This window comes from Somniosus microcephalus, chromosome 20 (assembly GCF_052327205.1).
Source record: "Somniosus microcephalus isolate GS21.2 chromosome 20, FLI_Smic_1.0, whole genome shotgun sequence".
In the NCBI taxonomy this organism is placed as follows: domain Eukaryota; kingdom Metazoa; phylum Chordata; class Chondrichthyes; order Squaliformes; family Somniosidae; genus Somniosus; species Somniosus microcephalus.
Genome location: NC_141006.1, coordinates 47447569 through 47462746, shown reverse-complemented (window position 1 = coordinate 47462746; position 15178 = coordinate 47447569). Strand labels below are relative to the sequence as shown.

Genomic DNA, 15178 nt, shown 5'->3' with positions numbered 1-15178 from the left:
TCCCTTCTTTAACCAGCAATGCTACCCCACCTCCCTTTCCTTTTTGCCTATCTTTCCTGAATATTGAATACTCCTGGATGTTGAGTTCCCAGCCTTGGCCACCCTGGAGCCATGTTTCCGTAATCCCAATCAAATTAAAATCATTTACCTCTATTTGCGCAGCTAATTCATCCACCTTATTACGAATGCTCCTCGCATTAAGACACAAAGCCTTCAGGCTTGTTTTTTTAACGCTCTTAGACCTATTAGAATTATTATTTACTGTGGCCATGTTTGATTTAAACTGTTGATTTCTCTGACTGCCACTTTTGTTTTTCTCCTTCTTATCTTTTTCTTTTATCCTTGTTTCCCTTTCCTCTATCCCCCTGCTCAGGTTCCCAACCCCCTGCCATTTTAGTTCTTTCTAAGTAGTCTTCTTTCAGTTGCTAGTGGACCCATTGTGCATTTTTGGCATCTTCTGTTTTTAGTTCAGATTTCCAGTGTTCCATATTTTTTCTCTCTATAATTTCTACTATAGAACAGGAAGTTTTATTTTGTTGGGGAGGCAAGAAAATATAATTTTATGGTTCAGGCTCTGCCGAGGAAAATAAATAAAAAATGCTGTAATTTGAATGCTCTTTAATTGATTGTGCAACAACTACCTTTCATTGAAAATGGGCTAGCAACTTCCTGGAAAAATATAATATCCAGTATTACAAAAACATAATTATTAGAGCATAGCAATTATGGGATGCTCATTCAACGCATACAATGAAAAAAAGGGCAAAATTCTCATCCAAAGTGGCAGAAAACTACTTAGAAAGAAGGTACCTTATATGGAGAGTAAAACTACACTTACCCCCCCCCCCCCCAACCTTAAAAGACTTACATTTATCACACTTGTCAGAAATATCTCAAAGCACTTCACATATAATGAATTATTTTGAGGCAAATCAGCAGCCATTTTGTGAAAAATCCCACAAAAGAGCAATGAAATGAATGATCAGATAACCTATTTTGGTGGTGGTTGAGGGAGGACTGTAGGCCAGCACACCAAAAGAATTCAAAACTCTTCTTTAAAAAATACCTTTGGAAGTTGAATCACCAGAAGGTGGTGGTGAAGTTTAAATTTAATGCCTCATCTGAAGAATGGTACCTCTGACAGTGCAATGCTTCCTCAGTAGTCACTGGAGTGTTAGCCTAGCTATTTGCTCAAGTCCTGGAATGGCACTTGAACCCACAACCTTCTGACTCAAATCTGAGAATACTATTAACCAAGCCAAACATCCCAGAAAATTGCACCATAAAATGTTACAGCATAGAATGTGGCCATTCGACCAATCATGCCTATACTGAAAGAACTATCCACTTAGTCCCATTCACTGCCCTTTCACCATACCCTTCTACATTTTTCATTTTCATATATTTATCTACTTCCCTATTAAAATCTATTATGGATTCTGCTTCCACTACGGTTACTGGTAGTGCATTCCAAGTCCTAACAATCCTCTCCATTAAAAAAATCTTCACCTGTCCCTTCATTCTTCTGTTGATCTTAATTTGATGCCCTCTTGTTACCATCCCACCAACCCGTGTAAATAATCTATTACTTTGTATTATCATAACCCTTCATAATCTTGAAGACCTGCGCCAGGTTACAAATCTACCTTCTCAGCTCCATTAACACTTGATTGGCACCCCATCCACCACCTTAAACATTCGCTCTCTCCACCACCGGCGTACCATGGCTGCAGTGTGTACCATCTACAAGATGCACTGCAGCAACGCGCCAAGGATTCTTCGGCAGCACCTCCCAAACCCGCGACTTCTTCCACCTAGAAGGACAAGGGCAGCAGGTGCATGGGAACACCACCACCTCCAAGTTCCCCTCCAAGTCGCACACCATCCTAACTTAGAAGTATATCGCCGTTCCTTCATCGTCGCTGGGTCAAAATCCTGGAACTCCCTCCCTAACAGCACTGTGGGAGTACCTTCACCACACGGACAGCAGCGGTTCAAGAAGGCAGCTCACCACCACCTTCTCAAGGGCAATTAGGGATGAGCAATAAATGCTGGCCTTGCCAGCGACGCCCACATCCCATGAACACATTTTAAAAAAAGCCTTAACTTCTCAAGCCTTTCTTCAGATCTCGAACCCCTCGTCCCTGGCAACATCCCAGTGATGCTATACTGCACCTTTTCCATTGCTTTTACATCCTTCCAATAACAGGGTGCCCAAATCTGTAAACACAACTACAGTCTAACCAAGGTCTTGTAAAATATAGAAATAACTTCCTTTCTTTTGCCTTTTATGCTTTTTTTTTTACATACAAAAGGACTTAGTTTGCCTTTTTAAAATGGCAATAGCTACTTGTGCTGTCACCTTATGACCTGAGGAACAGTCTTCTCATTTACATGTTTCAACTTGATGCTATGTTGCAATATGGACATTGGCTATTCTTGTTAGTTTCTTAAAAGGAAAGACTTGCATTTATACAGCGCCTTTCACGATCACCAGACGTCCCAAAATGCTTTACAGCCAATGAAGTACTTTTTGAAGTGCAGTCACTGTTGTAATGTAGGAAATGCAACAGCCAATTTGTGCACAGCAAGCTCCCACAAACAGTAATGTGATAATGACCAGATAATCTGTTTTAGTAATGTTGATTGAGGGATAAATATTGGCCAGGATACTGGGGATAACTCCCCTGCTCTTCTTTGAAATAATGCCACAGGATTTTATACATCCACCTGAGAGAGAGTAGACGGGGCCTCGGTTTAATGTCTCATCCGAAAGAAGAAGTTCTGTTGATGTGTGTGTTTTTTTTAAGCAAGGTTTCCAAGTGGTACCAAACTGTTTACTATCATCATGGGAAACTAGGTTTTAAATAACAGTTTTTCTTAGGATTCTTACAGCCAGCAGAGAGGATACTTCTATTCCAGTCTGGGCTGAATTCAAATCAAACTCCCAGAGAGCAAAAGGTCACTGGTTTGACTTCCTCACATTGCATTTCCAGTTTATGTATTGGGGCCAAGGTGTGTGCAGAGAATTCAAGGGCAGCAACAGAGTATAAAAACAGGGAGGCAATTAGAAGAGAAATTGCTATAAATATCAAGGGACACCACTTCAATGTAAACAGGTGATTAAAGAACTCATTGGGACAGTAAAAGATGAAAAGTGCTGTCCTCTGGGACAGGACACAAGTATGGCAGAAATTCTATATAGTTATTCTTCAGGAATATTCCAAAGCTCCAACCAAGTGTTGAGGCACTCAGTCAAGAGCACTGAAGTGACAAGGTATGACAAATACTAATTATTTCCCCCCCCCACAGGGGTGTCAAGTCAATCTCAACAACAGTAAACAAGTTCTACTTCTACAGTACATCTCATGCACTTTACAAGACGAAAAGCCTGCAAGTTGGAGTGAGATTAGTCGAGAAACATTTTTAGAACATTTCTGAAAGCAGGGAGGAGGTGACAAGCTAAAGAGATTTAGGGAAGGACTTCCAGAGGGCAGAACATAGTGGCTCAAAGAGCAGTTACTGATGGTCTCCAAGGTAGGCTGGAGCAATGCAACAGAACAATTTCAAGGTGCTGAGAAAGATCGTAAAATCAATTCACTGTGGAACAGTGGGACCAGGGAAACTTGGCAAGGACAGAGATAGGAAAGTGGCACTTAGTGTGGCTGAGGACACAGGCGATAGTTTCCTGAATGATGAGTGGATGGTGAAGGCCAGGTTGGACAATGTTGGGAAAAAAAATTCAAGCCTCAAGGTGACAGAGATATAGCTAAGAGTTTCAGAGCAGCGCGAGTAGGGATAGCGGTGATGGTGATTGATATTTCAGAGTTGGACGAAGGCAGTCTTGATGATGGATTGAATGGGGGAAAGGCAGCTCGGTTTGGGAATCGAGAAGTGCACACTTCCGGGACAAAGCAAACTGATGGAGTCAGGGCCAGAGGCACTTAAGTGTTGAAGAAAGACAACAGCTTCAGATCAGCCTAAGAAATTTCACCTCACCAGAACAGGCAGTTGTGGAGCATGGCATCAAACTTGTCTAAAGTTGGGGGCTAGGGGTGGAGAGGGGTCGTGCAATTGATGGGGAAGCTCTCAAAAGCAGGATAGAAATGTGATTCAACTATACTTGTGTCAAGACCACATGACTCTGATATATTATAGTAAACTATGAACATAACCTATTCCTGCTTTAAGTCCACTATTACAAATAACATATCTATGAGGGAAAAAAAGGAAACGGCATCAATTTATTGCTTTTCTTTGTTTAACGATTCAGTGTCACGATTGTAGCACATATTTGCACACTTGTATCCAAGTGACTTTTAACAAAGAGACAGGAAGAGAGTTATCATCAGGAGCGATTAAGATTTACTAGGTTATTAGTTCAGGACCAATATGCACTGAAAAAGTTCCTGCCTTCAAAAATTGCTTGTCCAAAAAATTTGTTGAAAATAAAACATCTTCTTGCAAACTAGTTCTCCATCTGTTCCCTCCTTTATCTTTTTATTTCCTAGTTTCCTTATTCTTTGCATATCTATTTTTGTGTTTCTTTCATTCTAACAAAAAAGATTCTATTTCATTTTTGAAAAGGAGAATTATTTTAAGATTCTTTGACTAAATTTTAATATTTGTCGTCAGTATTTTATCTTTCTCTTGGTATCTTCCCTCTTGCGTGTCTCTTTGTACCTTTAACTTTCTTGGATACAGTTTTGCATTCTGTTCTCCCATTCATAGAATAATAGAATGATACAGCCCATCACGCCTGTGCCAGCTCTTTGGTAGAGCTGTCCAAGTAGTCCTACTCCCCTGCTCTTTCCCCATAGCCCTGTAGTTGTTTCCCCTTCAAGTGTTTATCCAATTCCCTTTTGAAAGTTACTATTGACTCTGCTTCCACCGCCCTTTCAGGCAGTGCAGTCCAGATCACAACAACTCACGGCGCAAAATGTTTTTTCCTCTAACCCTGATTATCAACCCTTCTGCCACTGGAAACAGTTTCTCCTTATTTACTCTATCAAAACCATTCATTATTTTGAACACTTCCATCAAATCTCCCCTTAACCTTCTCTGCTTGAAGAACAACTCCAGCTTCTCCACATAACTGAAGTCCCTCATCCCTGGTACCATTCTAGTAAATCATTTATGCACCCTCTACAAGGCCTTGACATCCTTCCTAAATTGTCCAGAATTGGACACAATACTCCAGTAGAGACCTAATCAGTGTTTTATAAAGGTTTAGCATAACTTCCTTGCTTTTTTAGTCTATGCCTCTATTAATTAAGCCAAGGATCCCATATACTTTTTTATTGGCCTTCTCAACTTGTCCTGCCATCTTTAACGTTTTGTGTACATACACTCCAGGTCTCTCTGTTCTTGCACCACATTTAAAATGGGACCATTTAGTTTATATTGCTTCTCCTCATTCTTCCTACCAAATTGTATCACTTCACACTTCTCGCAGTTAAATTTCATCTGCCATGTGTCTGCCCATTTTACCAGCCTGTCTATGTCCTCCTGAAGTCAGCTACTATCCTCCTGTGCAGAACATAGGTATAGGAGTAGGCCATTGAGCCCCTCGAGCCTGTTCCGCCATTCAATGAGATCAAGCTGGTTCGAGATGTTCCTCACCCTGGCATATCATCTGGGACTCTCGATCTTGCTTACAAAGGATGCTATCTGACCCCTTAATTATAGAATCCCCTCCAACTACCACATAACGCTTCCTCTCCTCCTTCGCCTTCTCCTTCCCCTTCCCCCTCAGGACAGCCTCCTCCTCCCCCCAAGTGCCATGGTCTGCATTTTGGCTGTCCTTCTGACAGTCTTTATCCTTATCTTTACAGGTAGCAAGTACATTGGTACATTGTACCTGTTGGATAGGATCAGTTCCTGTGGCTCTTCATTCTCTTTCTTACGTGGGTTCCCCTTACTCTGCACACTATTGGTCACACCGAAGATATTAAAAATTGGATATAATAGGGCAAGACAAACCAGGTGCGATAGCAAAATACTGCAGATGCTGGAAATCCGAAATAACAACAGAAAATGCTGGAAAAACTCAGCAGGTCAGGCAACATCCGTGCAGAGAAATTTGAGTTGACGTTTCGGGTCGAAAACCGAAAGTCAACTCAAATTTCTCTCCACGGATGTTGCCTGACCTGCTGAGTTTTTCCAGCATTTTCTGTTGTTATTTCAAGACAAACCAGGATTCACTTGTAACACCAATATACAAAGTGGAGGAAATGGGTTAATTCATGCTCGGAGTTGAACAATAGAGATCTGTAAAATTGTATAAACCCAGTTAAGTTTTAAACATGATTAAGGGTCAAATGCTGAGAGATTAAAACTGCCAGAACTCCTGGAAAGATTGAGAGATGTGTGGGTTCGGCCAAGCGGGTCGACACCTATGCACAAGAATCTGTTTAGTGTAAAGCACAACAGGGTTCTATTCTTCAAAGTATACTGAGGATTAACTAAAGTGTTTTTGCTTTGCAGAAATGACCCCAAAAGTGAGACAGAAAGTCTGCGGGTTGCCCGCTTTGAAGAGAACTGCTATCTTAAGAAAACACTTAAACAGACCGAACCATCTGCCCACGGGCAAATGGATGGTTGTAAAGTAATTAAGATGAGGCCCATGGTCACAAGAGGTGACGGGACCAACTGATACGAAATGTGGGATTTGTAAGCGGCTAGAAGGATGGAATGTCACGGTTTTATAATTACAATTTAGCTATAACTCTGTATATGCTAATAAGCTTATCCCCGCCTCTAAGGCAGGGCCTTAATTTTTGTATAACTGTGTGGACTTTGAGAGGCTTGTTGGAGTTGGATCCAGATGTGATCTGGAAGGCTCTTCTCAGGCCTGAGTAAACCATTTTGACTTCAATTAGTTGGTCTGTCTTTCTTTCAACAAGCCAGTGACGTCGGCCTTGTATATCACTTGGTCCGCACTTTGGGGGCTTACATCAACACCAACCCCGTTCTGAACCTGCACCTCTCTACGAGATGTGACCGAAATCTGAAGCAAACTGTCCAGATACTCTTCCCCCTTATGTGTTGGAGTGTCTCCAACTCGCACTGCAACTCAATGACTCTGAGCCGAAGAGATTCGAGACGAAGACATCTACTGTAGGTGTGTTGGCTCGAGACAGTCTCGTGGTCCACAAACTCCCACATGCTGCAGTCCAGACACATAACTTGCTCTGCCATAGCTTAGTCTAGCCTTGTTTTATTTAATTAGTTGAAATATTTATTCTACAATTATTTAATCGTTATTAGTTTATCTAGTTAAGTTTTTAATTTAATAAAGTACATTATAGTTTCCCACGCTCAGTTTAAACCACTGTCCTAGCGGAGAGAAAAAACGTTAATACTCACCAACCAATCACCTACCTGCTGTCCCGTGACATCACTCCTTGTTTTTTCTGTTGCTTTTGAATTCGCCGGAGATATACCGTCTCCTCCGATGCTGCCGCCGTTCAGGTCCCCACTGCCTCGTCTCCCGCTGTTTTACAGCTTGCCTCCTCCTCCAATGCTGTCGCCACTCCAGAAATTTATTCTGTATTTATTGCATCTTGTGATACTATACTGGTTTGCATTTTAATTCAAAGTTTTATTTTCATGGTCTTTGTATTAAGTTTTAGACTCACACTTTAGTTTAAAATGACAATTCTTTGCATTTAGAACTGTGTAGTATCCCATAATCCTGTTTTTTCCTATTTATTTGCAGTCTTAATAATGCATCGATTTTACTTTGTTTTAACAAGGTTACATTTTTAGGATTTACTAAAAAAGTTAAAGATAGTATTAAACTTAAAGAAAAAGCATATAATTGCGCAAAGATGGGTGGCAGGTCAGAAGATTGGACAGAATATAAAAAACAGCAAAGAATGACTAAAAGATTAATAAGGAGAGAAAAATTAGAGTACAAGAGAAAACTAGCTAGAAATATAAAAAGATAGTAAGAGTTTCTATAGATATTTAAAAAAGAGTTAACAAAGTGAGCGTTGGTCCTATAAAAAGTGAGTCTGGGGAATTAATAATGGAAAATAAGGAGATGGCAGTTGAATTAAACAGGTATTTTGCATTGGTCTTCACTATAGAGGATACAAGTAACATCCCAGAAATAGCTGTTAATCAGGAAATGGAAGGGAGGGAGGAACTCAAGAAAATTACAATCACCAGGGAAGTGGTACAGAGCAAATTGTTGGAGCTGCGGGCTGACAAGTCCCCAGGTCCTGATGGACTTCATCCTAGAATCTTAAAAGAATTGGCTAGTGAGATAGTTGATGCGTGGTTTTAATTTTCCAAAATTCCCTAGATTCGGGGAAGGTTCCATTAGATTGGAAAATAGCAAATGTAACTCCTTTATTCAAAAAGGGAGGGAGACAGAAAGCAGGAAACTACAGGCCAGTTAGCTTAACATCGGTCATAGGGAAGATGTTAGAAGCTATTATTAAAGACATTATAGCAGGGCATTTAGAAAAGTTCAAAGTAATCAGGCAGAGTCAACATGGTTTTGTGCAAGCGAAATCATGTTTAACCAATTTATTGGAGTTCTTTGAGGAAGTAACATGTGCTGTGGATAAAGGGGAACCGGTTAGATTTCCAGAAGGCATTTGATAAAGTGCCACATCAACGGTTATTGCGGAAAATAAAAGCTCATGGTGTAGGGGGTAACATATTGGCATGGATAGAAGATTGGCTAGCTAACAGGAAAGAGAGAGTAAGCATAAATGGGTCATTTTCTGATTGGCAAGATGTAACGAGTGGTGTGCCACAGAGATCAGTGCTGGGGCCTCAACTTTTTACAATTTATATAAATGACTTGGCTGAAGGGACCGAAGGTATGGTTGCTAAATTTGTTGATGACACAAAGATAGGTAGGAAAGTAAATTGAGAACAGGACATAAGGAGGCTACAAAGGGATATAGATAAGTTAAGTGAGTGGGCAAAGATCTGGCAAATGGAGTATAATGTGGGAAAATGTAAAGTTGTCCATTTTGGCAGGAAGAATAAAAAAGAAGCATATTATCTAAATGGTGAGAGATTGCAGAGCTCTGAGATGCAGAGGGATCTGGGTGTCCTAGTGCATGAATCACAAAAGGTTACTATGCAGGTACAGCAAGTAATTAGGAAAGCTAATAGAATGTTATAGTTTATTGCGAGGGGAACTGAATACAAAAGTAGGGAGGTTATGCTTCAGTTATACAGGGCATTGGTGAGGCCACATCTGGAGTACGGTGTACAGTATTGGTCTCCTTATTTAAGGAAGGATGTAAATGCGTTGGAAGCAGTTTAGAGAAGGTTTACTAGATTAATGGGCGGGTTGTCTTATGAGGAAAGGTTGGGCAGGCTAGGCTTGTATCTGCTGGAGTTTAGAGGTGACTTGATTGAAACATATAAGATTCTGAGGGGTCTGGACAGGGTGGATGTGGAGAGGATGTTTCTTCTTGTGGGAGAATCTAGAACTAGGGGTCACTGTTTAAAAATAAGGGGTCGCCCATTTAAGACAGAGATGAGAAGAAATGTTTTCTCAGAGGGTCGTGAGTCTTTGGAACTCTCTTCTTCAGAGGGTGGTGGAAGCAGAGTCTTTGAATATTTTTAAGGCAGAGGTAGATAGATTCTTGGTAAGCAAGGGGTGAAAAGTTATCGGGGGTAGGCAGGAATGTGGAGTAATCAGATCAGCCATGATCTTATTGAATGGCGGAGCAGGCTCGAGGGGCCGAGTGGCCTACTCCTGCTCCTTATTCGTATGTACGTATGTTCGTAAGTACCTAGATAGTTCTCTCATGCTCTGCACTAAAGACCACCCCATAAGAGAGCCCTCACTGCTTGCAACTGCAGCATAACTTTGTTCCTATTATCTAGTAATGTAGTGTAGCTCGGATTGAACCTAAACCCTTGTTGCTTTACTTAGCATTCTGCATAGGATACTAGTCCTCTGAAATTTTGGGAATTGGTAGAATAAACATTATCAGATCACAGCTTATGCTATAAACTATCGAGTAGGTTTGTTAAAAGCAACAGATTCTGTAGCTTAGAACAATTGAAGTTTACAGCTTACAAGGGGGCCATTTGGCAATTTTGACTGTGGCAGTTGTTTGCTATCCAAATTGTTTCAATCAGCATAAATTACAAAGAGATATTAACAGATTGAGTGAATGGGCAAAACTGTGACAAATGGATTTCAATATAGGTCATTCACTTTAGACCTAAACAGGATAGATCAGAGTACTTTCTAAATAGTGAAAAGCTAGTGGAGGTCCAATGAAACTTGGGGGTCCATGTACATAGATCAGTAAAATGTCATGGACAGGTACAGAAAATAATCAAAAAAGATAATGGAATGCTGGGCTTTATAACTAGAAGGCTAGAATGCAAGGGGGGTAGAAGCAACTCGCCAAGGCTTCTTCGGCAGCACTTCCCAAACTCGCGATCTCTTCCACCTAGAAGGACAAGGGCAGCAGGCGCATGGGAACACCTCCACCTCCAAGTCACACACCATCCTGACTTAGAAGTATATCGCTGATCCTTCATCATCGCTGGGTCAAAATCCTGGAACTCCCTACGTAACAGCACTGTGGGAGTACCATCACCACATGGACTGTAGCGGTTCAAGAAGGTGGCTCACCACCACCTTCTCAAGGGCAAATAGGAATGGGCAATAAATGCTGGCCTTGCCAGTGACGCCCAGATCCCATAAACGAATAAAAAAAGTTATGCTACAGCTATACCAAGCCATAGTTAGACCACACCTGGAGTACTGTGTTCAGTTCTGGGCACACCTTAGGAAGGATATACTGGCCTTGGAAGGAGTGCAGTGTAGATTTACCAGAATGATACCTGGACTCCAAGGGTTAAATTATGAGGAGAGATTACACAAACTAAGGTTGTATTCCTTGGAATTCAGAAGGTCAAGGGGTGGTTTAAGGGGAATTGATAGGCAACGTTCCTGCTATGCGGCCATGCAGCTGTTGGCCAGTTCCGCGCAGCCCGTTAAAGGGACCACGCACCCAAAAAAACTAGGGGGAACATTGCTGATAGGGTAGCTAGAGAGAAACTATTTCTGGTTGTTGGGGAGTCTAGGACTACGGAGCATAGTCTAAAAATTTGAACCAGATCTTTCAGGAGTGAAGTTAGGAAATACTTTTATATGCAAACAAAAGGTGGTAGAAGTTTGGAACTCTCCTCCACAAACGGCAGATGATGCTAGGTCAATTGTTAATTTTAAATCGGATATTGATAGATTTTTGATAACCAAAAGGTATTGAGGAATATGGGCGAAAAAGGGTATACGCAGTTAGGTCGCAGATCAGCCTATATTTCTTAAGGAGGCTGAAGGGATGTAATCTGTCACCCCTGATCCTCTCTAACTTTTACCGCTGCACTATAGAGAGCATCCTGACAAACTGTATCACAGTATGGTATAGCAGCTGTAGCTACTATGACCAGAAAGCCCTGCAGCGGGTAGTCAAAACTGCCCAACGCATTACCGGCACCCGGCTACCGACCATAGAGCACATATACCAGAAACGCTGTCTACGGAGGTCACGGTCCATCATCAAAGACCCTACCCACCCCAGCCACAGTCTGTTCGCCCTCCTACCATCTGGGAGATGCTACAGGTGCATTCGCACCCGAACGACCAGATTTAGGAACAGCTTCTTTCCCAGGGCTGTCATCCTACTGAACTCCACAAATAAACTCTAAAGCCTGCACATCTGCCAATGCACTTTATTATGGTTATATTTATGTTAATATACTACAAGCCAAATGTCTGTTGAATGTTTAAATGTCTTAATCCAAATGTACACTCTCGGGAGCCGCAAGCCTACATTTCGTTGTACTGCACTTGTGCACTAACAATGACAATAAAAGTTGATTTGATTTGATGATGATCTCATTTAGGCTCGAGGAGCTAAATGGCCTACTCCTATTCCTAGGTTCCTAATTCCACACAGACGATGTGGACTTTGGAAACAAGGCGAAATCAGGTATTTCTGTTCTGTGTGATGTTTGATCAGGCAACTCACAGAATAAGGCTCAACAGGCACCCCAGCACACATATGGTTATCTTTAAAGATGCTTCCTTACAAGGAAGTTTTAACTAAACAGTGCCTCTGGAGGTTTTCAAAAGGGCCACAACAATCGATTGGCCTATGTTGTAAGTGATGGATCAGCATTAGTCCATTGCTGGATGGCAACATTTGTGATGTGTTGTTAGTTAATACAGAGCATACGGAGTAAACATTGCGCAAAAGCTAACAGTTGATGTATCTCAGCTCCAACCACAAGTTTTGATGACATAATGTACTGTTAGTAACATAGCAATACTAAAGATTCAAAACTTTAGTTACAAGCTAACTGAAGGCTAAACATGACCAATGAGGCAAGACCAATTCTTCATTTCACTGCTCTGGTAATATCACTATTGTAGTGGATGTTATAAAAAAGTAAATGAACTATTTAACATAATTAATTGTTTTATTTCAGATTTGTAGACAAGCAGTTGGCAGAAGCGGTCATGGAAACATTGCTTTTGTCTTAGACCAGTCAACTTGCCAATTTCATAGGATGGATGGCTGAGGATCTTTGACAGATGCTGCTCATTTTCATCAAAAATTACCATCAGCAGCAGCACAAATTGACGAGAAAATGTATCACTAACATGAATTCTAGCCAGTGATCCAGCGGTCACTGCTGTTGCCAAAGAAATATGTTATGGCCCCAGATCACCTTAATGCATCTACGAACGGATCTGTGCATCAGAGATCTGGGGCATAAAGGCATCCTTGATGAACAACTGCTTTTCACAAAACATGGTAGACAGTTGGTTTCCAACATAAGTATAGGTAGTGATGCCACTGTACAGCAATTAAAACATTTGTTGATCTCTTGCTGGTACACCCATCATTTGGGTAGGTGCTTAGGTGTACAAAATGTGTGTATGTTGGGGAGGAAGAAACAGTTACATAAAAAAGGATTTGGGAGTGATAATGGACTGGGCATTGAATTAGCAGAACGATGCAGATATTAAGGCAACTAGAATGTTTGACAGTCAAAATTAGGTATTTTGACTAAACTAACTTGGACAGCATTTCTATTAAAGCCATACTTGGAATATTATCTACAAGCTGAGATGTAATTTTGAACCTGTACAATTACTTTAAGGGACAATTGCAATATTGCCTTCATGCTTCAAGGATATAGATGCTAAGGGAAGGAGCACAAGTTTAGAGCAACTGAGATAATTCCGAGGTTCAGATTTATACGCCGTCTAGACGAACTGAAAGAGATTAAATAATCAAAGCAAAGAAGATTGGGGTTATTATAAAAGTATCTGTGTGACCAATTGATAAAATGAAACTTAATACCTGTGTTGCACTAAGCGCAATCTTTTAACATTTCTATGAGATACATACATTCAAACAGAGGGTATGATAGCAGCATTTGGAGGAGAAATTTAAAGAAACAACTATCAAGATGAACAGAATGTTTCTTCCTGCCCCCACAATTCCTGGCCAGTGCTGAATATCAAACCTTGGGTTCTACTTTTGTAATGCTTTTCTTGGCATGATCAATAAGAATGATTAAACTTAATAAATAATACACTGCTTCTATAATAGACTTACCCTGTGTTTTTCATCTTCATAGACTGCTTCATGTACACAGCAAGCAAAGAGAGAGGTAGGAAGGTCACTCAAATCCATAATCCCAGAGTCCAAACTGTCATAGTTCTCAAAGATCAGACCTTCTTGATCACTGTCACAAAGATCGGAGTGGTTTGGAGTCTCAGACCATATCTGTGCACCGTCTCTTAGCATCGTGTCACTGTCGGAGCCACTGGTTGATTGATCTCATTTAAAACTTTAATTAAAAGTCACCAAATTTAAGATACCCACCTAAAAAGGGAGAAAAACACCAATTATGGAGGAGTATGGTTAAAAAATTAAAACAGTAACAAACTATTTCCTATTTGAAACTGAAGCTGTTCTATGCAACCCACTTACACAAATCATTTTATATTAGAAACCAATTACTATCCACTCTGCTTCAAAAAACAAAATCAGAAGTCAGACAAGACAGGACTCAAGGTAATCTAAATCCAGATATATTGTTAAATGCAGTAATGGCAACACTATGCATAATTAACATTGTATCTAGAAATGTCTTGGAAAGAGGTCAACATGCAGGAAATAGGACAATTCTTTGAATATTCCTATTAAAATGGTTACATAATTCTCATGGGAGAGAACTAGCTTTTGCACATTCAAAATGCATACTTCACCCTAAGCATAATTTAAATAATTTGGTTTGATTGTTTTTTGTCCAATAATGGCTGCAAACCCCAGTATCGCCCACTCCACTTAGGTCACTAAAAGATATTTTCTAAGACTAAGGTGTATCACTGCTATGACACCGACTCATTCTCCCTCAGAGCAAGCACCTGGTCTCTGCTGGAAACTGATACCGAGATCAGAAATGCACAGGTTGCAGCTCTCCATGGCAAGATGCATCAGTGCACTTGTATGATTCACAATCCACATGTCTTCAGGTAGCATTTTTTTTCAAACTCACAGCATTGTGCAATAAAAAAAACTCTAAACCAATTAAAGCCTAGTAAAACTATTCAGAAGCATTAGACAGTTATTGCAGCCCTCCAAACTGTGCTGCTAACTCTTCTGCACACCAACAGGAATTGTTAGTTGCCTCATTCAGATTAATGCAGAAGCTGTCGCACAGTTCTTAAATTGTGTTGGAGTTTGCATGACAGCAGTGTCCTTTTGAGAACATCTCAAACCGTTTTACTAATTTCTGGATCTTATCACAACAGCAGATACAATCCTTAAAAACTAACAAAAATGCTGGTGAAGAAAGTGTGTTTTTTTTTAAAAAGTGTAAAAATCCTTTTTTGCTCCCAAGTGCACAATGTTAATTGTAATTTGTGGCATAACACAGGTATTAATTAAAATGTTTAAACTAAAAATTGGAAAAATAACAATACGAGATGCATTTTTTTTAAATAACTGTATTTAAATAAACTCAACTGTCTACTCCTGGTGATACTTTTCTATTACATTAAACACAGAGCAGAAGCCATAATGTTTGAAAACAATCCCCAGACAAACCTTTCAGCTGCACCACTGTCCCCACCCTCACTGTCCCCTTCGCAGCTCTGGTTGCT

General features: G+C 40.5%; 1 protein-coding gene across 2 annotated transcripts in view; it reads right to left on the bottom strand.

The window, feature by feature from the left end:
* Positions 1 to 15178, bottom strand: part of LOC147103205 (calcipressin-3-like) — a 165848-nt gene extending 150670 nt beyond the window's left edge. For both annotated transcript variants that reach the window (XM_085962628.1, XM_085962626.1), the window contains exons 1-2: positions 15123 to 15178; positions 13626 to 13895 (exon numbers count right to left, since the gene is read on the bottom strand). In XM_085962628.1, coding sequence (XP_085818754.1) covers positions 13626 to 13817 — 192 coding nt within the window. In that variant the 5' untranslated portion in view covers positions 13818 to 13895; positions 15123 to 15178. The remainder of the gene's footprint in view (positions 1 to 13625; positions 13896 to 15122) is intronic.